The sequence below is a fragment of the Phytophthora cinnamomi genome (assembly GCF_018691715.1).
Source record: "Phytophthora cinnamomi strain GKB4 chromosome Unknown Contig92, whole genome shotgun sequence".
Taxonomy (NCBI): Eukaryota; Oomycota; class Peronosporomycetes; order Peronosporales; family Peronosporaceae; genus Phytophthora; species Phytophthora cinnamomi.
Window position 1 is genome coordinate 1,188,441 of NW_027151025.1, and position 25,112 is coordinate 1,213,552.

The window sequence follows — 25,112 nt, forward strand, 5'->3', positions numbered from 1 at the left end:
AATGATTTGAATGGGCTGCGATGGAGGCAAACTGGCAGTCTCAAGTCGCGCGCGTCGAGAGCGAGAAGCAGGGCGTGGCGATCCGGGCCAAGTAGAATCTCATCGCCCAGGAATAAGATCACCAGTATCGACTGGCATGCGGACCAGATCGCTTAGTTGAAAGAGCAGCGGGAGCCCAGCGTCATCGCCTCTGGAAACTGGAAACGTCTGTAAGAGTTGTTCGCACACTTCACGGCCGGCGGCTGACCTCCTTCAGCATGTATCACGAACATTCACGTGCTACCAGCGAACCAACCGCAATGTGTGTGCGGTGATTGCAAGACCGAACGCAAGAAAGGTGATGATGGCGACTCGGCGTCTAAGCCCAAGCCTCCACCCAAGGTTTGCGACCTCACTGGAGAATTAAAAGAGTCCAAGAAAAGCAAGTCAGGTTCGTTGCGGTCCACGTGCAATAAGAAACCAGCGTCCAAAAACAACCAGCGCGCGACCAAAGACAGGTCTTGGGAGGCGTGCAGTGCCAGCATGCAATTACGACTGAGCACGCACAAGCCTGATGCTCAGTTGGCCCGGCCTGCGTCGAGCGCATTGCAGCAATCTGAAGACAAAGCACGCGCCGCTCTGCTCGGGCCACAAGTCTGGAAAAAAAAACTTCGGCGCGACATTCGCTTGGTGATGCAGGCTGGGTTCACGCATGAGGACGCGTTGGAGCTCGTGCGTGGAGATCACTTGGTTCACCCTCTCATTCCACGTGAGCCCTTGGTCGAGATGTTGGTCAGCATGATTCGCAGTGACGAACTGGATTCTACTTCGTGGACTAGTCGCGTTCCCGAGATGTAAAACCTCTGCGGAGATTCGGCTTGAGAGCATGTTCGACCAGGGTGAAGACTTTGAACCGTGGCTACAGCTGGAAGAGGACTCCGTTCAAGATGGTCCTGAACCCATGTCCTCCAGTAGCAACAGCAGCAGTGGAGACTCAACATTCGACCCTGAAGAGGCGAGCGCTACGCCCGAGATTCTGGTCTCCAAGAACGCGTCAAAGAGCATCTCTCTCGGGGCCAAGTGTAGGTTGGAATTGCTTGAGTCGGGGTCCGAGGGCAAGGGCACGTCTTCAACGCTTCGGCATTCACCTAGGACCAAGAAGGCCAAGACCAAGTCCAAGTCCAAGCGTACTCCGGCAGTCAAGGAGTCTCGCACTGCCTGCAAGGTCCTTGGGCAGTTGATTGAGTCGCCGCGGACATCTACACGCTTGGCCCAGATTGATTCGAAGATCTGACCCTCGTGAGATCAAGGTACCATTATAAGAACCACACAATACGAAGGTGACAAACGCTTTTGCCAAAGGTTCATCGACGCGCTTGACAGCGACAATGGCGGAGACGTATCCCTGGCAAGAGAGGGAAGTCCGCGGTTGCATGGTGCTCGTTCAGCGCCCTACTCTCTATCTCATCGAGGTTCTCTCTCCTTTACTGTACCTCTTTTGTAGTATGTACGCAAAATGTACCTCGTATACAATATCATCATACAATGGTATTACTGCTATATGTGCTCGTTGCTATGTGACGGACCAGTGTGTTACGATGCTGATCGTGTAATTTGTGGTGGTGCAATTTGGTGCGTGCACCACCGGGTCGCAGACAAGAGCGATAGTGACGAAGGCCACGGAACGAGGAAGATCACAGTAGGAACAGAGCAGGCCAGTCACAGTTTGTCTTTTGTTTAGTTGGAGAGAAGCAGACTCAGAAAAATCGCAGTCGTGGTCGAGGTGTAAGTCGCAGTAACAAGAATTGGTCTGCTTCCTACTGCAATCGGCGTGCCACTTGTCGTACTTCGTAACACAATACGTCAATACAAACGCAATGGTATACATTCGAATGTACTCTAAGTTTCCCTCTGGTCTAAGCGTTCCGTGGTTGGTTGGCTACGGCGGACGGTAATTTAACACTACTTATTAGTGCGCTCTCCTGTTAAATACGCATGACGGACGTATTCTGGATGTAGTTCAAAATTACGGACGTAAATTTATTATTTAAAATATGTAATTGTAATATACGCAGTATCAATGATACCAATACTACAATATATTATATTATATGTTATATTAAATATAAGAACTCTATTACTTAGGTAGTAGTATTTTGATATTAAATGTAATACAGTCAACACATTACAGTTAGTACTTCTGATCCGGTATTAGTAGTTGTCAGGTTTAGAATTAAAAAAGCACATACTGTAAAACCTGTAATAGTGCCTCATCCCTTTAATAGTACCCACCCCAAATTTTCTAGCGACTGGGTGGGGATTTGCGACAGTGCCCCATCCCTTTTTTAGTACCCCATCATGATACAAATTATCAGAATTATCAGAATTATCAGATGATGGTAGACAGCACAAGCAAGAATCAACTTTGGCGCTTAAAACAAGGTCTCGCCGGTTTCGTTCGATCTCTCTCATTGTCAAATTTGAGTCGTGGCAATGAAGCGTAAGTTCACCGTGGAAGAGAAGTTGCAGACTACCTGTGGTTCAACCCTCTCAAGGACAACATTATGGCATGCATTGACGAGGGAAAATGAGCGGCAACCTTCAGTACACTCGTGGTGGTAACGTGAAAGTACCGTGAAACGATGTGGTTCGAAGCTGGTGGACCCTTGCTTGGAAGGCTGTGTCCAGCGAGACCATCACTGTCGTTGTTTCCTTGGAGCGGATGATTAACTCCCTCTGACCACGCACTCCATTTACGGAGAGGCTTTTGTGGCTTTGTTGGCTGAACATCGTGCGGCTGCATCTACAAACGACGATGTAGTTGTGAAGCTGAAAACAGCAGCGAGTCGACGGTGATTCGTTCACCGACATCATCGGAGAGGCTGATCTCTAAGCAAGCACATGCAGCTTTTAGGACTCTTCCTAAATCAACACGACTCTCACATGACTACTATAGTGCCCCAACCGTTCAATAGTACCCCCTTCAATAATACCCCACCCTAGCAGGGGGTACTAACGGAAAGCCCCATGGGGCACTATTACAGGTTCTACAGTAACGGATAATGCCGAATAGAGTACTTTTCCAAATAGTATACCTAGACCAAATTGTGTACCGTTTTGGCGGTACTCAAATAATAGTGTACCGTACCAAATATAATACAGTCACCACCAGCCACCAATGACTAGAATCATCAATTATCTTGATCGGCTCTCTTCGTTCTGCGTTTTTCCAGTCCCTACATCTCCAAGATGGTGAAGGCTCGGTGCACCGCGAAAGGGGTGCAGATGTTCGTCATCCCAGGCGGATTGACACCCTACGGGCAAGCGGGAGATATCGGGATCTACAAGTCGTTCAAGGACAAGCTGTCGCCCATCATTGACAGCTGGAAGAAGTCTGATGCTGTGCTCTACACTCGCGGATGAAATCCAAAGCCGCCATCGGTTGAGACCGTGGCGAACTGGGTGAACATCGCTTGGCGCGATGTTCCAGCTGACGTCGTTGAGCGCTCGGTGGCAGCAGCTAGGTTTTCTCCAAAATTTGGAGATTGGCATGTGGCGAGACACGACGTTTACAGCGAGCTCTTTAGCTCAAAGTGGAAGAAACGCATTGGAGAAATGCTAACGACGTGAGCGACAACGGAGGTGCCCTCAGTGAGGACTGTTTAGATGAGTTTACGATTTGGGATAGCGAAGAGTCTGTGTAGGGCTAGAATTAGTGTACCGATCCAATTTGAGTACCTTTTGGTAACTGAAGGTATAATACAGGAATTGTGTAGCGTATACAAATTGGTATTATCCGTTACTACACTTTTGAACAATTAGCAGTCTCCACGAACAATCCCCCTGATAAATCAGAGGGCCTGTATGGATCGAGTCGAGTCGCCTGAAGCTGCCGCCGCTTTCGTGCTTCTCTACCCTATGTCAAGACCCCTGCGCCCGTTCATGTACATGCCGAGTGAATCGCCAGCACATACAACCAGCCTTGGCCGACCGTGCCCCCATCTCGCGACCCGCTCTTATTTTGGAGGGGTCCTAGAACTCTTATGACTCCGTACTGTCGCCACTCAGCCTGTACTGCGAAGTTCGTGCAGCCTCGGCAAGGTGAGATCATTCGTCAGAGCCTGTTCACCGAAGCCACGCTGGGCTCTGCCTGCCTGTGAATACCTAAAACCATATGCGGCAAGGCTCTCACCTGATCTTTTCGACACTAACCTGATCCATTGAAATGCCCGATCAAGAGCATGAAGAGTCGCTGACTCGTCACAATTATGCTCCTTTCATTTTGAATGCCACGAGTTGGATTCAGTTCGATGTACTGTAGCAAGTTGCTGCTAAAGCAACTCATGCGTGTGTACATGCATATAATAGGGGTTGTCAATGCCCTATTTTTTATCAAAATGTTTATTGACCAATCGCGAGCAGAGAGCTATGACCACCCCATTTTTACTCTGAGCAGCAGCAATTCAAGGTTTCAGTTGCCACGCCTTACTGCTCGCAGCTTTAGTCATTGTGCTAGGGGGCCCTTTCCTCTTTCGTATGCTTGCGCTGAGGCCGTGCGGTGCGCCTTTAGAATCGCGTTGTAGCAACGCTAGCTGCACACAACCCGATCAAACGAGCCCTTGGCGTCGAATGACACGAGTAGAATGGAGACAGATCTTATGAATGCTCTGCTCGCAACTGCTGACATCGCAGGAGTCTTCAGTGGTGGTCTTCTCCACGCGACGGCATGTCTTTGTTGGAACATTTCACCACAAAGTTCACACGCACAAATACAGCTTGTTCTTGGCGGTAAGTTGGGGAATGGCCGCAGCCAAACTCCTTCCTCCTCTCTCCTAGACGTGCATTCAACCGTTAGACTACACTACCTCAACTGCCTCGTCCCTTTATCTGCTCCAGAAGTACTTCGCTGCAACTTCATCAGCAGCAACTTGCAATGTTTTCCAACAGTCCTTCCATTGCCTTGACGGTGTAGCTTGGAGATATGCGGTTGGCAAATCAAACCCAGCTAGCTTTGCGCATTCCGTGTGCACATGCCAATCTTGACAGACAAACTCTCGAACCTGGCTTTCGCCAGTGGCTTCGTAAATGAGTCCGCGGGGTTGTCCTCAGATCGAACCTTCGATACGTGTACCTCCTTCTTGCGTACTTGCTCCCGCACGTAGTGCCACTTTAACTCGATATGGCGTGTTCGGCGCCCAAACGTGGGGTTAGTCACCATTACACAGGATGAATGGTTGTCCACACCTAAAGTAATCTTACGCTTCATTTCGGGTAGCATTTCATCCAAAATGTTCGTCAAAGTTTTGCCTTCCATTTCTTCATCACATGCTGCAATGTACTCGGCCTCTGCAGTCGATTGCGCCACGATCGTCTGGCGTCTCGACGCCCATGAAATTGCTCCACCCACAAGCGTGAAGACGTACCAAGTGGTACTCTTTCGATTATCCATATCATCAGCCCAATCACTATCGGAATGTCCCTGTAAGTACACCCCGATTTCGCAAGTCTCGCTGTCCCGGTAAGTGATCCCTTTTCCGACAGTACCAAGTAGATAACGTATCACACGCTTTAGCGCACCAAGATGCTGCTCAGTAGGGTGGTCTACAAAGCGATTAAGCTGACACACCGCAAACATCAGATCTGGCCGTGTTCCAGTTACCAAATATATCAAACTTCCCACTGCTTCACGGTACGGCACTTTGCCGGGGGAATGGGTGCAGTTTCCTTCGTCTGTGTGTTCACACTTTCTTAATTTCGTGGTAGTCTCCATAGGAATGCCGCTCTTGTTCGACTGTCCCACCACCAGTTCAAACCGTTCCAGGATTTCTCGAGCATAATGTTCCTGGTCCAGCACCGTTTCCGTTTTCTTCTGACGGACTCAGATGCCCAAGTAGTTCGTTAGCAGTCCCAAATATTCGAAACCATAGTCCTTATCCAATGCGGCAAAGAACTCACACTTGAACGCTTCCGAATTTGTCGTAATGACTACATCATCAACGAAGATCAAAACGAATGCCATAGCATCTCTTGGCGTAGCAGTACAGGCACGGCTCCGTTTCACACGGCATGAAGCCATACTCTTCATCCAGCCATCTAACTCCTCATTCCACTCCCTGCCTGACTGACTTAAACCATACAATTCTTGATCCAAACGGTACATTTGGTTGCCGAAGCCTTCAATTCCTCCTAAGTATTGCTTTATCTTCAGCTTTGCATTCAAGTATGCGTTGTTCACGTCTCCTTGCCAGATCTTCCATCCTAGTTCTCTTGCTAGAGCCACCAGCAATCGGAAACTCGACAGTCGAGCCACGGGTGTAACGGGGTTACACACACAAGTGACAACAGTCACTTGTGCATAACAACGGTCACAAGTGACAACTGTCACTTGTGCATGGCATTTGTCACTTATGGTTTAACAGATAATATCTGTTAAAGGTTTTAGATCCTTCCTCACATTGGTGTAAGGCACACCAATGGATACATTGAAGTGGGCCACCACAATGAGTGGTCCACACCTACCCAAAGATCCTATTGGTAGAAAGCAGCATCTTTCTACCAATCAGAGACATACGTATTAGCGGGGCTCTGACAGCCAGCCGCTGTCAACCCCTTTCATAGATGATAAACAGTTTTTAGCAGGTTTAGGAGGAAGATCAATTTACAAACAATACAGTTCTCATTTTACCTTAAACTACCTACTTGGTGTTTTATTTGATTTATATTATACTTGTGGACTCAAGTATAATTAATTCAAGTTATTAATAAACTCCTACGCTTCCTGATACACGTAGCGCGACGTGTAAGCTAAAGTAGTGAGCCAAAGTAGGCCCGCTACAACGGGTGAGAATGTGTCCATGAAACCCAAGCCAGGCTTTGCTTGAATCCCTTTGCTACAATGCGTGCACGAAAGCGCACGATAGATCCATATTCATCCACCTTTCGATCGAACACCCACTTGATTTCCAGTAAGTTCGCACCGTTAGGTAGTTCATTAATAGGCGTCAACACGCCTTTGTTGATTAGCGCTTACATTTGGGTCTCCATCACGGCCACCCATTCATTGCACTGCGGCGATCGCATCGCCTGTCGAACCGTGTTGGGGATCTTCACCTCACTCGCCTTCCATCTTCGCTGACCCATCGGTTCCGGATGCAGGGTCGAGTCCTCCAGATTTTTCGGTCTCTTGCGCTCACGAGGTTCGTACCGCTGTCGCTTATCCTCCCTACGTCCAGCAATCGAAACACGACCACGTTTCTCACGGTACTTTGGCTGCTCGCTAAACGACCGAATGCGATCTACCCTTTTGCGCTTCTCAATCATCGTGGTTTCGACGTCGTCGTCTTCCAGACCGTACGTCTCAACGTCAATGTCCTGCGGATATTCATCTGCTATCTCGTGTTCAACATCTGGTAAATCTCCCTCATTAACAACATCTTCATAATCACGCAGCACGTCTTCATTATCATTTTCATCATGAGTCTGCTAGTCCTGTGATGTTACCGATTCCGTTTCATCGATAGCTTTGGATGCAGCATCCTCACCAACAGCAGAAACATCGCCATGTTCAGACTCATCGACCGAATTGTCATTTTCTCCACCAGCTGCATCCCACACACTCTCGTCGTCCTGTACATCTTCACTAGATTTTCTACTTCCACTTTCTTCCTGACCGTTGTCGTCAACTTCGTGTTCATTGGTGGGTTCATCTGCATTTTCACCTGCCATCGGACGCAGAAACACTCGTGGATGCTTCAACAATGGCTCACGTCTCGTGTCCTCGTCGTTCTCAGCAAGGCCTTCCTCATCTCCATTTGCATCGGAGTCCTCCTCGGTATTCTCGCTCGGTGTTGAAGATACTTTATCATTTTCATTAGACGACACAGTTTCCAAATCTGCTTCCACCAAGCTCTCCTGGTAGTTATCATTCTCGTCATCATCGCTACTGCGTTGATCGTTATCACTCTCGTCATCTTCACTACCCCCCCCCTTCAACATCGTTTGTTGATCATCGGGCCATCCATGATCGACCGACTTGGGGATCGAGTGTCGACCACGATAAAGGACATCCTCGTGGACTCTCACTGTGTACACAACACGCGATATACGGTACTGCGGGAAGTACACCTTACACCCCATGCAATCTTCCAAACAACCATGGAGAAAACCAGCTGCACTCGTATTTGCCATTTTCTTTCGCAGGTGCTTCGGGATGTGTGCATGCACTAGCGATCCGAATGTCCGGATTCGATGGAATCCAAAGAACAGCTCGAAAGGTGTTCGCTTCGTTCCTTTGCAGAGAACGCGGTTTCGGAAGTAGGCTGAATTCTTCAGTGCGTCCGGCCAGAAACTCTGCGGAAGTCACGAGTCAATCAACATGGCTTTCTTTGTATTCCACAATGTCTGAATTGCACGCTCTGCATAGTTCACCGAAGAACCCGGTGCCACCAGAATCAAACTGATGCCTTGTTCCGCACACCAGGTGGTTCTTCGGCGAACTAACCCTGTTGGAATATATCACCACAAAGTTCACACGCACAAATACAACTTGTTCTTGGCGGTAAGTTGGGGAATGGCCGCAGCCAAACTCCTTCTCCCTCTCTCCTAGACATGCATGCGACCGCTAGACTACACTACCTCAACTGCCTCGTCCCTTTATCTGCTCCAGCAGCACGTCACTGCAACTTCATCAGCAACAACTTGCAATGTTTTCCAACAGTCTTTCCTTGCACGTGGCCATTGCGGCCCTATTGGACCTTTGGACTGACAGAAAAAAAATGAGCTGCTGCTGCCGATCGACCGGAACGACTTTTCGTTCCCTTAGCGGATTTTTTTCTGGTCAATCACAGCACCGGAAAAAATCCGACTTGCTGAATCGAAAAAAAACTGTGCAGACATTGACTACCCCTAATAGAGACCTTTTGAAGCAAGTGTTTTTTTTTGTGGTTTGTGGGATAAGAACCCAAAAAACGTCCACGCGCCGTTTCGGACCGATCGTATCCCACAGATGCTTCGTGAAAAACCGGCGTAGTCGCCCCTCTATCCAACATCATTGTTGGATATAAAAACCTCTTCGAGGTCGCTAAACTCCTATGTTTGATACCCCGTACCGGTAGTCAACCAATATGTTATTGAAGTGTTTCATGGGGCCCTTGAGGATCGCCTTCGCTCCCTGGCAAGGAGACCATGGGCAGGGACTCCCTACTCGTAGGCCGCTGTGCCGAGTGTGGCGACGATGAGCTGTACCTGGACCACGTCCTGCTCGAGCTCTTCTCGTTGAGCGTGTGCGTGGCCTGCAGGCAGGGCCATACGCTACGCGACGGCGCGTTCGAGCTTCTGTCCAAGCCCCGCTCCAGGTTCGCACTACAAGAACCCCACTCGGATAAGGTTGCTCTGATCCACGAGCGATACTCGAGCGCGCTGCACGCATGATGAACCTCCTCAATCTAAAGCCGCTATATCTACGGGTGCGGTGGATTTACGTGCGGACTGGACAGCCAGCTCAGGCAGCCCCTCAACACGCAGCAGCTCTGAAGAGAGCGAATCTGAGAGCGGAGCACTACGATGCCGGCTACCACTCGAGGCGAGCCAGACCGCGAATGCAAGTCAGGCTTCCACGGAGACGAGCGCACCAACTACGAGAAGACGGTGGGGGTAAGAACGACAGTGCCAGTACGCCTAGCCGTCGCAAATCAAAGTCAGGATCCAGCCGACGTCCGAGGTGAAGGCGGTGACCGCCCTCCGAAACTTCGCCAGCGATTTGGCCCCGAAGATGGCTACCTTCTTGCTGTTCAAGTAAACACCGGTGATCTCTATGCGACGAGAAGAGCATCTTCGACGTCGTCTAGGTCGCCGAGTAGGGGAAATAGGGCACCCCCTGTTCCATTTGGAGCGGAGATCTTCGAGGTGAAACTGACTCTCCTTGGGTTGTGATATAAATGTAGCGAAGTAGTCGTAACCCACATCCAACACAATAGAGCTTCGGAATCAAATTACAGGTTTTGTCGGTTGTGGTTTGTGGGATAACCACATCCCACAAACCACAACAAACTGTCGCTTCGAAAGGTCTTTAACCCTTTGACCACCAGCCGGTTGGAGTGATTTATAGGTCCCTATGGACCCATAGGGACCTATGAGAGGCCTAATCGCAAGATGCGATTGGCCAAAACTAAAAGCTACGAGACGACAGCAAAGTACTGTAAAACCTAACAGGTCTCCATGGACCTGTACAATGCTTTACCGCAGGAGCCACAAACAGTTCGTGTGACCTGTCATAGTTGTTTTCTCGTCTAGGTAGCAGCCCCCCCCTCCCCCTCCGCGGACAAAAGGTCTTAGAGGTACTGTTCAATGTAGCCGACGACGACACGTGAGACTGGGAGACCGACACGGATCCTGGCCTGGAAGGGTGCGGAGCAAGTTCGAATATATACGAACTAATATTCAAATTCATACATCAGGCAACGCTACAGAATCCTAACCAAACTAGATGAGCTTACAGTGATATCGTCATAGCAAACCAATGTGAATATTACACAGGATTGCGTGTGCAGGAGTGCGAGCGGTTGGCGGATGTAGATCGGGAACTGCTACTACATGGGGTGCTTGGCTAAGCACGCATACTTGAGATAATGCTATAACGAAATGACGCTGATTCATCGCACTGGTCGGGGCTGCCCAACATTATCATATTGGGGTGCCGCTCACGACAGTAAAGGTGGGGTAGGAGTTCTGATTAATCCTTATGGGTCTTTCAAGGACGTGCATCCACTTTGGAGCGATGACTGGTCGCCACTCTTGGTGGCTGTTACTGGTACATTGGACGACAAGGAATTCGCTATAGTGAATATCTATGCACCCATTGATCGTGTGCAGCGTGAAAAGCTTTTTCGGGATCTCTGCAAACTACCTCTTCCTGCTCATGGCAGAGTTCTCTTGGGAGGCGATTTCAACTGCACACTTTTCGCAGAATTAGATCGCTCGTACCCGACCGACCGAGCCACGCACGATTCGGCGGAACTACGCCTACTACTCGAAGCCTGGGGTGCACGTGACTGCTTAACTTACGCCATGCCAAGCTTAGACGACCAAGAGAGGCTCCACAAGTTTCATCGGCACCACCACACATACCGATACAAAGTACACGATGAGCACGAAACCAGTCGACTTGACCGATGGTATAGTACAACCTCTGCTCATCCTTGGATTGCTGCGGTAGATGTTGTGCAACCTGCAGCGAAGGCGGACCACGACGGTGTCCTACTCCACCTTCGTTCCCCCACCAACGCACTACGTGTCAACAAGCCCCCTAGAACTTACCCTGTACCAGATTATGCGGCCAGCACGGTCGACGCGTGTACTCGAGGCATTCTTGATGCATTATATGACCGCATCACTGAGGAAGTTCCGACAGCAGAGGAAGCTGTGGAGCTTTGGGAAACTGCCAAACGCGATGTCTTCCTGGGAACGCGAAGGTGCATGCGCCAAGCACGACGTAGACTCAAGCGCACATATCGGCAGAAACTGGCTCGGCTGCTGCGCCAACTTCGCGCAGCTTTGCATGACGACCGGTGTGGAGCTGACGAGATGGACTCCATAACGGCACGCCTAGACGCTTTAACACTCGAAGACACAGGACGAGGCACGCGAGTGGACAAGATCAAACGGGCTATCGCGGAGCTTGGCATGGAACGGGGAATGAAGAAGATGAAGCGATTGTTTCAGAAGAGAGCGTGGCACGAAGGCAAGACTACTCGTCCTCTGTTTCAGTCTACCTCGACAAAATTTACTGATAACGCTGTTCCTACGCTAGTTCCGAAGGAGGGGCTTCCACGCCGAGGGGTGCACGATAAAGCAAACACCTTTGCGGGTGCCTGGACCACAATTTTTAACCAATCTGAAGCGTCAATCGGGAATATTGATGTTGCGCTCGAATGGACAAAACAACATCGTGTGGTGGATGACTTGCAGGATGCGGTAGCTGCAGCACTCACCGAGGCCGATGTAGCTGCTGCTGTTGATGCCTGTGACGCTGGGAAGGCGTGCGGTCCAGAAACGCTTGGCAATGACTGGTACCAAGATTTCAAGGAGCTCCTTGTCCCTATCTTGACCATCCTGTTTAACATTTGGTACAAGGCTGGCATTTTCCCACCCACTTTTCTGGAGGCCGACATCTTTTGTCTAAAGAAAAAGGGAGATCTATCGAATCCCCTAAATTACCGGCCGCTGGCGTTATTGAATTCGGACTACAAGACCTTCACTAGAATACTAGCTACAAGGGTCAGCAAGTCGCTTCCAGCTCGCATTCACAGCCATCAAAAGGGGTTCGTGCCTGGCAGACAAATTCATGACACAATTGATCTGTTCACAGCCGCTCAGCACATGGCTAATGTAGATGATGAGCAGCGAGAGGCGCTGGCAGTGCTACTAGATTTTCACAAGGCTTACGACTCATTGGGGCGGCGGTTTCTTATTCGAGCCCTTGAAGCACACGGATATCCCCCACAATTCGTCCGTGCGATTTACCAACTTCACGAGGGTACGCGAGTCCGCTTTTTGGTCAATGGAACTAGATCCAAGTGGGTCCCGGTCACCACAGGAATACGCCAAGGCTGCCCCCTAGCGCCTTTGCTCTTTATCCTGGCATTGGACCCGTATTACCGAGCGATTGAGTAGGCTAAAAGCCTCCGAGGCATCAGGCTTCGCGCAGCGGGACGGGAGATCGAGTTACGAGTGGGCGGGTACGCAGATGACACGGCAGCTTATTTGACATCTCCGAATGACATTCCTCATTTGCTAGACATCACGCGACAGTTCAGCATCGCCAGCGGGCTGAACGTTAATGAAACGAAAACAGTTGTCATCGCCCTTCATTCCCAGGGGCCTCCCCAGTCCGCTAGACTACCCGGGTGCCTCGCTTTCCAAGCCGTGAATGAATTTACAAGATACCTCGGGGCACAAGTCGGCAGTCAAGAAGCTACAGACTTCACTTGGCGCAAAACGATGACTCAATTAATGACGAGACTGAGACTCGTTTCAATTAAGACACTGACCAAAGGATCAACGTGCTACTGTAGCTGCTGCAATCATCATCCCGAAGATCACTTTTGTTGCTCGACACGCATGGCCAACCGCAACACAAGTGCTGAATTTACAGAGCCGCATTCGCAATGTTGTGTGGTTCGGTGATTTTGACGAAGCCGGACCTTTCGGGCGTGCATGGGTAGCTGCCGACATTGCTAATCTCCCTCGGCGTCATGGCGGTATTGCTATTCCTCAAGCCAGACTCGAGCTACTTGCGCTGGCTGCGACGGAAGTAGATCGCTGGGCATTAACTAGCGATGACACGATGCTGGTTGTTGGAGATCTCCTCCACCACCCTGGGCGCATAGATGACAGCGCATCTTACGTCTCTGTCAGTCACTCTGACCGAACCCCCATGACCGGGCATTTTCCCCCATCATTATGGACTGCAGGTAAGACAATGCTTGCCTCTGCTGGGATAGATCAGCAGTTCCCGCCCCATACGCCTTTGTTAGTACAGCTTTTCTACACAATCTAGGCGATCCTACCCAACCTCGAAGAGGCACGTGCGTAATCGACGTTCGTCAAGTGAAGGGACCAGTGAGTGCGCCCCTGCGTGCATGGAGTAGAAGCAAGAACGGTATTTTTTGCGCGGAATGGCTTCCTTGGATGGAGATTCGATAAATTAGAGAGTTTTTGCAAGTTTTCCTTTCCCATTCCCAGATAGTCTCTCAGGTGTGGCTATGGGAGATCAAAACCACTTTTCGCGGTTTCCCAGTCCCAGCAAATCACCTTATTAAATAGCATGTCATGCTTTATAGAAGGCTCAAGCTGAGCCCCTTGCTTCCTGAACAAGTGAAGATGACGTCGGACGAGATTCTTCTGCTGTGCGCTCTACTCGAGGACACAGGATGCAGTGACGCCATGGTTCTTATGGTTGCAGCTCTCTATCGCCCGCCCGTCGAGCGCCCTGTCGTGCCTAACATCCGCTTCTGCATCACTGCTACGACGGATGTGGACGCCGAGTTCGACTTTCGTTTCGACGTGGCGGGCATATTGCAGCTGTCTTCGCTGTTCGATCTGCCCGGCGAGCCACAAGCGACGCTGCCTCGTCTCGCTCGCGCTTCTTCTGTTCGTTTTGCTTTTTGCATTCTTGCTCCTGTTTAGCATCATCGAGGAGCTCTACAAGCTCATCAAGCAGCTGGTCTCTCTCCGTGACCTCCTCCGTCACGCCAGACAGTAGCTCCGCCTCCTTCATCGCCTCTCGGTGAGTTTGAACAAGCTGGTTCATGCGTGACTGTGCGTTCTTGCCACTTAGCTTACTGCGCGAAAAGGCCGGCGAGGCTACGAGCGTTGCAGCAAGACTGTCCCAGTGCTGCATGACCTTTGCCCCGTGGCTTAGCAAAAGGCCGGTCAAGCAGCACTTGGCGAAGCAGAGCGACATCGTCTTCTTCGCTGTAGTTCTTACGGCGTGGTGGGGCTGTCGAGCGAGGTGGCTCGGTGGCAGGCTTCGAAGCCACAGTCGTTGCAGCCATGAGGTCGTGTGGGAGGCGGCAACTCTGGGAATGGGAAGGCTCCCACAGATTTCCGAATTCTGTGGGTGGCGGAGGGGGTTTCCCATAGAGGTGCCCTTTTTGTGTTTACTTTGCTGTGGGAATGGCAATAGGAGCCGCAGCGAAAACTCTCTATTGTCTTATTTGATTGTACAGGTAGTACTACGACTTCCGACACCAGCTGTTGTGTATTTTTCATGTACATGAAAAACTATTGCAGGATTTAGCCACTACAGACTAATTGACGCCACTTTGAGCATCAGATCGACAATCTCGCCGTCAGCATCGCCCTCTTCAACGCCCTCGTCCTCGCCGTCTTCGTCTAGCTCGTCGTTTCCACGAAGGGGAGTCGCAAGACCTGTCTTTTGCCAACAGTGCGCCACCGTCTTGGCCTCCGTAGACGACCACAACAGCGAGCTCCATTGCATCGCCTGAAGCTGGTCTATTTTGTATGCAGACTGCCCATTAACATTTGCATCAACCTCAAACCTTTCGATCCCGTGGTCAATCTGTAACGACCTAAAGCCAGCCAACGGAGAGTCCGACATCGAGCGCAGGCCCGCCTACATCTTCTCGAATCTGCTCGGCCTTCCTAGTGATAGCTTTGCGGTTAAGACACAGCCCCCTCGCTTCTACGCTACCCACCCACTCCTCTAAATTCTTTTCTAAAGCAGGCGCCTTTACCTTTAGCGGCTTACGCCGTTTGCCCTCACCGTACTCTGGTTTCTTGATAGTGCTTGCGTTCTTTAGTATGTCAGATACTGTGTTGCGGGCTGGGGCTTTGCGCAAGCGGAATGCTCGCTTGGACCACCGCGCTAGCTCTGAATGGGTCATGCCAGGCTCCGCTGCGCTCTTGTCAATCAGCTCGCGCTTGTTCTCGATCGTCAGCCAGCGTCCCATTGCTCCCTCGGAAGGGGGCCACAGCGCTCAGAAGCCAGTCTGCGGCGAGTGGTGGACGCGCGCTAAGCATCCCTGTTTAATCTGATAACGTATTATTAAGGATATTTTTTCTAGGAGGTGTCGGAAGTGGGAGTACAAGCTGTACTGGAGCACGGATAGTGCCTTCGATTTGCCACTCCAGTCTAGCGTATACCACTACTCGTATTGGGGATATCGTTCAGTGGAGTCACATCGATGAATCGCACATGGCCTTTCAGATTTTGAAGCATGGAGCCGAATTTTCGCACTCTTCTCATGTCTACAAAAGGCACGTCATTCAACTACTCGGCCTTCTTCTACTCAACATGCCCGAACTGGTCTATAGATCGACGAATAGCTCCAAGATTCGGCTGCTGACAAAACATGAAGATCATCCATATCAGTTGGAATTGCTGCGTTCTGACCCAAAGTTGGCTAAACTGTCAATTATTGGAAGCTCGGAGCCGCGCTACTTCGCGGTCTCCGAATCAAGCGGGTCACGACAGCTCCTAGCCGAAATCCACCGATCACTTGGATCCTCCTCCGAGATCGTTGGGCTGCAGCTGCATCCTCAAATTGATCGAATAGCATGCTTGTGGGCAGGGAACAGGCGCTGGAGCTGCTCACGGAAGCAACTCAAGGCACGAACTATGGCTCGTAGCATCACTGAAGCTAAGACAAAGTTGAACCAGCGAATGGGCTCCTGGAAACAAGAAGACCCTGTGTTTCACAGAGCTCTAGCGTCGATCTCCTGGACGCACATTCGACGCTGGCCCGGGTTGGACGCATGGGGAGAGCGGCTAATTTACCGGCTCAAAATTCGTGGGATTAAATGCTATGATCGTTTACAAAAGCGACTTGGGTGCCCACATGACTCGTGCTCTAGGCGTCCAAATAGCTCTCTCGCACATGCTTTCTGGTGGTGCCAATCGGCACAGACGCTATGGGCAGAGTTTATTGCGAGATGGACGCAACTCGGACTCGCGGCTAGCACACAAGAGCAAGCGAGCTGCTTACCTTCCAGCTCTCTCTTCTCCCTCAAGGTTTCAACAAGCGGGCGGGGGAGGAATATTTTTGGCTGTCACCGGAGGACCGGGAGTCTACACACCTGAACTTACATGAAGCGGCCGAGGCCTGCTGGAGGCTCGGCGTTCTCACAGTTTTCCGAATCATATGGAAATGGAGAACTGATCATTTTGCTAACGTAACTTCGCTGACAGCAACAAGGTACAAGGCCATTCCAAGAGCCCGGCTTCGGGACGCGTATTACACCGTTGAAGCTGCATATCAAGCGGCGGAACGATCACGAGCTCACAAAAGGGCGATCCACTCAGTCGTGGGCGCACTAAATGGGCGGTGGGAGCCAGCACTGACACAACTAGATAGCAATTCGTTGCTGTATGTATTGTTTTTTTACGGTGGTTCCCGGGGGAATCCTGGACCTGGGGGTAGTGGAACAGTCATCGTGAAGGTGGACAGCACCTCCTCCGCAGGCGGCGTCATCTGGGCAGCTAGCATGTCGTACGCTGCACCAACCACTACTAACAATCAAGCGGAATACAAGGGCCTGCTTCAAGGGCTGCTTCTTGCTCTGAAAACTCCTAATTTGAGGCCAATCCACGTCGTTGGGGATAGCCAACTCATCATACGGCAACAATTGCACCGAACCCCACCAAAGGCGGCACATTTACAGCTTGTACTCCCACTTCCGACACCTCCTAGAAAAAATATCCTTAATAATACGTTATCAGATTAAACAGGGATGCTTAGCGCGCGTCCACCACTCGCCGCAGACTGGCTTCTGAGCGCTGTGGCCCCCTTCCGAGGGAGCAATGGGACGCTGGCTGACGATCGAGAACAAGCGCGAGCTGATTGACAAGAGCGCAGCGGAGCCTGGCATGACCCATTCAGAGCTAGCGCGGTGGTCCAAGCGAGCATTCCGCTTGCGCAAAGCCCCAGCCCGCAACACAGTATCTGACATACTAAAGAACGCAAGCACTATCAAGAAACCAGAGTACGGTGAGGGCAAACGGCGTAAGCCGCTAAAGGTAAAGGCGCCTGCTTTAGAAAAGAATTTAGAGGAGTGGGTGGGTAGCGTAGAAGCGAGGGGGCTGTGTCTTAACCGCAAAGCTATCACTAGGAAGGCCGAGCAGATTCGAGAAGATGTAGGCGGGCCTGCGCTCGATGTCGGACTCTCCGTTGGCTGGCTTTAGGTCGTTACAGATTGACCACGGGATCGAAAGGTTTGAGGCTGATGCAAATGTTAATGGGCAGTCTGCATACAAAATAGACCAGCTTCAGGCGATGCAATGGAGCTCGCTGTTGTGGTCGTCTACGGAGGCCAAGACGGTGGCGCACTGTTGGCAAAAGACAGGTCTTGCGACTCCCCTTCGTGGAAACGACGAGCCGGACGAAGACGGCGAGGACGAGGGCGTTGAAGAGGGTGATGCTGACGGCGAGATTGTCGATCTGATGCTCAAAGTGGCGTCAATTAGTCTGTAGTGGCTAAATCCTGCAATAGTTTTTCATGTACATGAAAAATACACAACAGCTGGTGTCGGAAGTCGTAGTACTACCTGTACGCACATTGTATCAACGATGCCGCGTGTTGGCTGATAAATGTGGCGTCCGATCGTGGACCCACCATTTGCGAGCCTTCAACAAAACGGCTGATGCTTTGGCGAATATGGCGATGGGCACGGGCCGCAGCAGGCAGACCACGTTTGCGACTGGTGGGGAACCGAATGCGCTCTGGACATCAGCTTTGAGCCACTTTAGTAACGACCTTCAACACTGGACGAATGGAGCTGCACATACAGAAGGATCAAATTAGAGCGGATTAGTCTCCCCACAAGGGACTACACCCATGAAGGGTGACAGCTTGCAGACGACGCAAACGAGCGGAGGCAAGAACTTTGTATTAGAAGTCGTTAGAGTACCTAAGTGACTACAATACAAATAAAAAAAATAAAAATAAAAAAATAAAAAAAAAAATGACGCTGAGTCGAGAGCGCGCGGGCTCCGATGCCGCCACTCGGAGGTCAGCATCCTCAGTGGGCTCGCCGTGATGTCCACCCCAAACGGCTCCTACTTCCGTAGACCATTGCCGTTGTAGCGACACTGACCAGGGCGCGACCGCATGTAGCTCTGCCTCCCAAACTTTGATTGGAAGTACCGTGAAGTAAACCAGCATCGCCACGTGTAAAGATTAGTGTTTTTGATTGGTCGTTTTTTTCCTGTGCGTTGAATTGATTTGCTAGAGCCATAGGTCCAAGGAGACCCGTAAGAAATCTCTGGTAGTGAAAGTCTCTCGTGAGACTGGTGCCTGCGTTTCCGCGTTCTACCGCATGGCGGGTCCTGTCCGATTGGCACGGGGCCGATCGCAATGTGACGTTGGGCGGTGTATCTTGAAGTTTCGGGGGCCGAATAGAAATGCTCTTTGCAGCGCGGTGCAGAAAGCGGCCCGTGCGTTTCAGTTGACAGCGGAGTCAAGTTAAGCGGGCGGTCTCCACGAGCAATCCTCCGGTGGCCCTGATTCAGGCCAGGGCCTGGATGGAATCAAGTCGAGTCGCCTGAAGCTGTCGCCACTCTCGTGCTACTCTACCCCATGTCAAGACCCCTGCGCCCGTGCATGTGCATGCCGAGTGTATCGTCAGCACATACAGTACAACAAGCATTGGCCGGCCTCAGTCGCTACCCGCTCTTACATTTGAGGGCGTTCTTACTTGTCGACTTCGGCACTCGGGAATGGGGGTAGCCCTTCCGCAGGGGTTGGCGTCTCCTGCTGCGGAGTTTCTGCAGTCCTGGCGTCGGTTTACACCGAAGTCACGCTGGGCTCTGCCTGGGAATGCCTAAAACTGTATGCGGCACGGCTCTCACCTGATCTATTCCACACAAACCTGATCCATTGACATTGACATGTCCAATCAAGATCATGAAGAGTTGCTGCCTCGTCACATATGCCACTTTCGGCTCGAAATCCACAACTTGGATTCGGTCGGATCTACATGTAGTAAGTTGCCACACATAGGCTGCTCACAACTGTATACATGCCCAGGTGCAGCACCAATTCATAGCGTGCACAATTTGTCACCCATAAAGATACCATGCAGACGGCCCACGGCAGTTATAATGCTACACTTCATCGGGCATCGTAGATGCGCACATTAGTGCTTGCTTCCGCTGAGATACAAACCACCTTTGCCGCCGCTAGCCACCGCAAGAACCAATCACGATAACGAGCCACTGACAGGAATGATATAACCGAGTTAACCACTCCATCGAGTGGGAAAAACCAGCAGCAACAGCAACCTGTCCGAGCAGAGCATACTACAAACAATTTGCTCTTGAAGCAAAGCAACACCAAAGTACTACAGCGTAGATCATAAAAACAAAATATATTCCTACCAACGCTCGATGCCCCAATGGTCGACAGATCGACCAGTTGATCTCTCGGTCGAACGAAAGCTAACCTGACACACCACTGCCCACAACTAGGTACTGCCGTGCCGCTCGCTCTACTGCTCGCGGCGCGAGTCGTACTCGGCCTGGATCTCCTCGGCCGACTTGCCCGACGTCTCCGGCACCAGCTTCAGCGCCAGCAGGTAGAAGATCGCCAGCAGCACCACGAACGGGACGTACGCGTAGTCATTCAGAGCGTCCGACACGTACGGGTACGACACACCCACGATGAGGTTGCACAGCCAGTTGATGCCGATGCACAGCGACGACGCACTGGCGCGGATCGAGTCCGGGAAAATGTCGGCCGTCATCACCCACACGAGCGGGCCCAGCGTCACGCCGAACACGATCACGTACAGCGCAGTGAACACGATGGACAGCGCAGACACGTCCACGATGAACGCCACCGTCATACCGATGGACATCACCACCATGCCCGACAGGCCCCACAGGATCATGTTGCGCGCGCCGAAGCGGTTGGCCAGCACACCCGTGAAGAAGGCGGGCCAGATGTTGATGAAGTCGATGATGAGCGTGCCCACGCGCGAGTCCGAGATACCGGCGTCCGAGAAGATGCTGCCCGAGTAGTAGAACACGGCGTTGATGCCGGACAGCTGCTGCGCCATCGACAGCATGATGCCGCCCAGAAGCTGCAGGCGGTAGCGAGGGTTGAACATCGACTCCTTCTTGGGCGCAGAGTCGATCAGACCCTCCTCGGCGCTCGCCTTGTTCACCTCCAGCCACGACAGAGCCGTCTGCACGTGCTCCTCGCCGTACAGACGAGCGATCACCTGCTTGGCCTCCTCCTTGCGGCCCTTGGTCAGCAGCCACGCGGGGCTCTCCACGCACATGGACGGCGCCAGGAGCAGGTAGATCACAGCCAGCACCACCGGGAACGCAGCCAGGTAGCGCCATCCAGAGCTCGTGTTGGCGAAGAAGAAGCAAATGGCCGGCACCAAAATACCGATGGTCGTGAAGATCTGCAGGCCCAGGCCCAGCGTGTTGCGCATGTGCGGCGGCGACAGCTCGTTGATGTAGCCGCCGATCGTGGCCGTGGCCGTACCCGACGACAGACCGGCGATGAGACGGCCCAGGGAGAACAGCCAAATGTTGGACACGGACGCCTGCACGACGCCGCCCACGATCATGAAGATACAGTTGCCCATGAGGGCCTTCTTGCGGCCGTACTTGTCGCTGAAGTGGCCGCAGCACAGCGAGCCCACCATGGCGCCGAAGATCCACGCGTTCACGGCGAACGTCCACTCCAGCTTCGAGTGGCCCGGGAACATGAGGCACGTGTCCTCGGCCACGGGGCGCGCATTGCACTCGTCCGTGTCGTTGTATTGGGACAGGTTCATCTGCGAGGTGGACCAACCGCTCTGGAACGGCTGCATCCACGACAGGAGCGCGCTCGTGTACAGGATGGTCTTGGGCTTGATGAGGCGCGCCGCGGCCTTGTTGGCCTCGTCGAACGCCGTGGCGTTGGCGGTCTTGGGCGATGCAGCTTCGGCGTAGTTGTCCGCCATGCTTGCTTGCTGGTTGCGAGACGGTCTTGTCTTCTTGCCTGGTGCTTGTCCAAATGGAAAGTGAGGATCGGAAGCCGGCGACTCTGACCGATCGGGTGTGACTCGCTTTGCGCGTGGTGCAGCAAGCGGTGCGACGCGGGCCGTCGTGGCTCTTAACGGGACGAGAGAAAGCCGAGTCCGCAGCGCTTCAAGTGCTGGGGCGGGCTGTCTGGGTCGCGGGGTCACTTGATTCACCTGATTGATTCCGAGTCGCCATTCTGCTTGGTCCCGCTGCTCTCTCGTGAGACTGGTGCCTGCGTTTCCGCGTTCTACCGCATGGCGGGTCCTGTCCGATTGGCACGGGGCCGATCGCAATGTGACGTTGGGCGGTGTATCTTGAAGTTTCGGGGGCCGAATAGAAATGCTCTTTGCAGCGCGGTGCAGAAAGCGGCCCGTGCGTTTCAGTTGACAGCGGAGTCAAGTTAAGCGGGCGGTCTCCACGAGCAATCCTCCGGTGGCTCTGATTCAGGCCAGGGCCTGGATGGAATCAAGTCGAGTCGCCTGAAGCTGTCGCCACTCTCGTGCTACTCTACCCCATGTCAAGACCCCTGCGCCCGTGTATGTGCATGCCGAGTGTATCGTCAGCACATACAGTACAACAAGCATTGGCCGGCCTCAGTCGCTACCCGCTCTTACATTTGAGGGCGTTCTTACTTGTCGACTTCGGCACTCGGGAATGGGGGTAGCCCTTCCGCAGGGGTTGGCGTCTCCTGCTGCGGAGTTTCTGCAGTCCTGGCGTCGGTTTACACCGAAGTCACGCTGGGCTCTGCCTGGGAATGCCTAAAACTGTATGCGGCACGGCTCTCACCTGATCTATTCCACACAAACCTGATCCATTGACATTGACATGTCCAATCAAGATCATGAAGAGTTGCTGCCTCGTCACATATGCCACTTTCGGCTCGAAATCCACAACTTGGATTCGGTCGGATCTACATGTAGTAAGTTGCCACACATAGGCTGCTCACAACTGTATACATGCCCAGGTGCAGCACCAATTCATAGCGTGCACAATTTGTCACCCATAAAGATACCATGCAGACGGCCCACGGCAGTTATAATGCTACACTTCATCGGGCATCGTAGATGCGCACATTAGTGCTTGCTTCCGCTGAGATACAAACCACCTTTGCCGCCGCTAGCCACCGCAAGAACCAATCACGATAACGAGCCACTGACAGGAATGATATAACCGAGTTAACCACTCCATCGAGTGGGAAAAACCAGCAGCAACAGCAACCTGTCCGAGCAGAGCATACTACAAACAATTTGCTCTTGAAGCAAAGCAACACCAAAGTACTACAGCGTAGATCATAAAAACAAAATATATTCCTACCAACGCTCGATGCCCCAATGGTCGACAGATCGACCAGTTGATCTCTCGGTCGAACGAAAGCTAACCTGACACACCACTGCCCACAACTAGGTACTGCCGTGCCGCTCGCTCTACTGCTCGCGGCGCGAGTCGTACTCGGCCTGGATCTCCTCGGCCGACTTGCCCGACGTCTCCGGCACCAGCTTCAGCGCCAGCAGGTAGAAGATCGCCAGCAGCACCACGAACGGGACGTACGCGTAGTCATTCAGAGCGTCCGACACGTACGGGTACGACACACCCACGATGAGGTTGCACAGCCAGTTGATGCCGATGCACAGCGACGACGCACTGGCGCGGATCGAGTCCGGGAAAATGTCGGCCGTCATCACCCACACGAGCGGGCCCAGCGTCACGCCGAACACGATCACGTACAGCGCAGTGAACACGATGGACAGCGCAGACACGTCCACGATGAACGCCACCGTCATACCGATGGACATCACCACCATGCCCGACAGGCCCCACAGGATCATGTTGCGCGCGCCGAAGCGGTTGGCCAGCACACCCGTGAAGAAGGCGGGCCAGATGTTGATGAAGTCGATGATGAGCGTGCCCACGCGCGAGTCCGAGATACCGGCGTCCGAGAAGATGCTGCCCGAGTAGTAGAACACGGCGTTGATGCCGGACAGCTGCTGCGCCATCGACAGCATGATGCCGCCCAGAAGCTGCAGGCGGTAGCGAGGGTTGAACATCGACTCCTTCTTGGGCGCAGAGTCGATCAGACCCTCCTCGGCGCTCGCCTTGTTCACCTCCAGCCACGACAGAGCCGTCTGCACGTGCTCCTCGCCGTACAGACGAGCGATCACCTGCTTGGCCTCCTCCTTGCGGCCCTTGGTCAGCAGCCACGCGGGGCTCTCCACGCACATGGACGGCGCCAGGAGCAGGTAGATCACGGCCAGCACCACCGGGAACGCAGCCAGGTAGCGCCATCCAGAGCTCGTGTTGGCGAAGAAGAAGCAAATGGCCGGCACCAAAATACCGATGGTCGTGAAGATCTGCAGGCCCAGGCCCAGCGTGTTGCGCATGTGCGGCGGCGACAGCTCGTTGATGTAGCCGCCGATCGTGGCCGTGGCCGTACCCGACGACAGACCGGCGATGAGACGGCCCAGGGAGAACAGCCAAATGTTGGACACGGACGCCTGCACGACGCCGCCCACGATCATGAAGATACAGTTGCCCATGAGGGCCTTCTTGCGGCCGTACTTGTCGCTGAAGTGGCCGCAGCACAGCGAGCCCACCATGGCGCCGAAGATCCACGCGTTCACGGCGAACGTCCACTCCAGCTTCGAGTGGCCCGGGAACATGAGGCACGTGTCCTCGGCCACGGGGCGCGCATTGCACTCGTCCGTGTCGTTGTATTGGGACAGGTTCATCTGCGAGGTGGACCAACCGCTCTGGAACGGCTGCATCCACGACAGGAGCGCGCTCGTGTACAGGATGGTCTTGGGCTTGATGAGGCGCGCCGCGGCCTTGTTGGCCTCGTCGAACGCCGTGGCGTTGGCGGTCTTGGGCGATGCAGCTTCGGCGTAGTTGTCCGCCATGCTTGCTTGCTGGTTGCGAGACGGTCTTGTCTTCTTGCCTGGTGCTTGTCCAAATGGAAAGTGAGGATCGGAAGCCGGCGACTCTGACCGATCGGGTGTGACTCGCTTTGCGCGTGGTGCAGCAAGCGGTGCGACGCGGGCCGTCGTGGCTCTTAACGGGACGAGAGAAAGCCGAGTCCGCAGCGCTTCAAGTGCTGGGGCGGGCTGTCTGGGTCGCGGGGTCACTTGATTCACCTGATTGATTCCGAGTCGCCATTCTGCTTGGTCCCGCTGCTCTCTCGTGAGACTGGTGCCTGCGTTTCCGCGTTCTACCGCATGGCGGGTCCTGTCCGATAGGCACGGGGCCGATCGCAATGTGACGTTGGGCGGTGTATCTTGAAGTTTCGGGGGCCGAATAGAAATGCTCTTTGCAGCGCGGTGCAGAAAGCGGCCCGTGCGTTTCAGTTGACAGCGGAGTCAAGTTAAGCGGGCGGTCTCCACGAGCAATCCTCCGGTGGCTCTGATTCAGGCCAGGGCCTGGATGGAATCAAGTCGAGTCGCCTGAAGCTGTCGCCACTCTCGTGCTACTCTACCCCATGTCAAGACCCCTGCGCCCGTGTATGTGCATGCCGAGTGTATCGTCAGCACATACAGTACAACAAGCATTGGCCGGCCTCAGTCGCTACCCGCTCTTACATTTGAGGGCGTTCTTACTTGTCGACTT

At 52.8% G+C, this 25,112-nt stretch overlaps 5 protein-coding genes across 6 annotated transcripts; 3 read left to right on the plus strand and 2 right to left on the minus strand.

Moving 5' to 3' along the window:
- Window positions 1-865: 865 nt before the first annotated feature.
- On the plus strand, window positions 866-1,273 carry IUM83_02908 (uncharacterized protein; the record flags this gene model as incomplete). The annotated part of the gene is made up of 1 exon (XM_067926867.1): window positions 866-1,273. One exon carries the CDS (start codon window positions 866-868, stop codon window positions 1,271-1,273), a length of 408 nt encoding a protein of 135 aa, XP_067784132.1.
- Window positions 1,274-9,162: 7,889 nt separating this feature from the next.
- Window positions 9,163-9,408, plus strand: IUM83_02909 (DNA repair protein; the record flags this gene model as incomplete). Its single annotated transcript, XM_067926868.1, has 1 exon — window positions 9,163-9,408. One exon carries the CDS (start codon window positions 9,163-9,165, stop codon window positions 9,406-9,408), a length of 246 nt encoding a protein of 81 aa, XP_067784131.1.
- A 4,449-nt stretch (window positions 9,409-13,857) lies between these two features.
- On the plus strand, window positions 13,858-14,163 carry IUM83_02910 (Kelch domain-containing protein 4; the record flags this gene model as incomplete). Its single annotated transcript, XM_067926869.1, has 1 exon — window positions 13,858-14,163. One exon carries the CDS (start codon window positions 13,858-13,860, stop codon window positions 14,161-14,163), a length of 306 nt encoding a protein of 101 aa, XP_067784393.1.
- A 5,821-nt stretch (window positions 14,164-19,984) lies between these two features.
- On the minus strand, window positions 19,985-21,454 carry IUM83_02911 (putative glucose transporter; the record flags this gene model as incomplete). Its single annotated transcript, XM_067926870.1, has 2 exons — window positions 19,985-20,201; window positions 20,286-21,454. The coding sequence occupies 2 exons, from the start codon at window positions 21,452-21,454 to the stop codon at window positions 19,985-19,987; spliced, it is 1,386 nt and encodes a 461-aa protein (XP_067784394.1).
- A 2,249-nt stretch (window positions 21,455-23,703) lies between these two features.
- On the minus strand, window positions 23,704-24,409 carry IUM83_02912 (the record flags this gene model as incomplete). 2 transcript variants are annotated; one of them, XM_067926871.1, is made up of 2 exons in its annotated part: window positions 23,704-23,722; window positions 23,781-24,409. In XM_067926871.1, 2 exons carry the CDS (start codon window positions 24,407-24,409, stop codon window positions 23,704-23,706), a joined length of 648 nt encoding a protein of 215 aa, XP_067784390.1. The 2 variants fall into 2 exon arrangements, with proteins under 2 accessions (XP_067784390.1, XP_067784391.1); XM_067926872.1 differs by lacking the exon at window positions 23,704-23,722 and having other exon boundaries at window positions 23,758-23,804; window positions 23,947-24,409.
- Window positions 24,410-25,112: the final 703 nt, after the last annotated feature.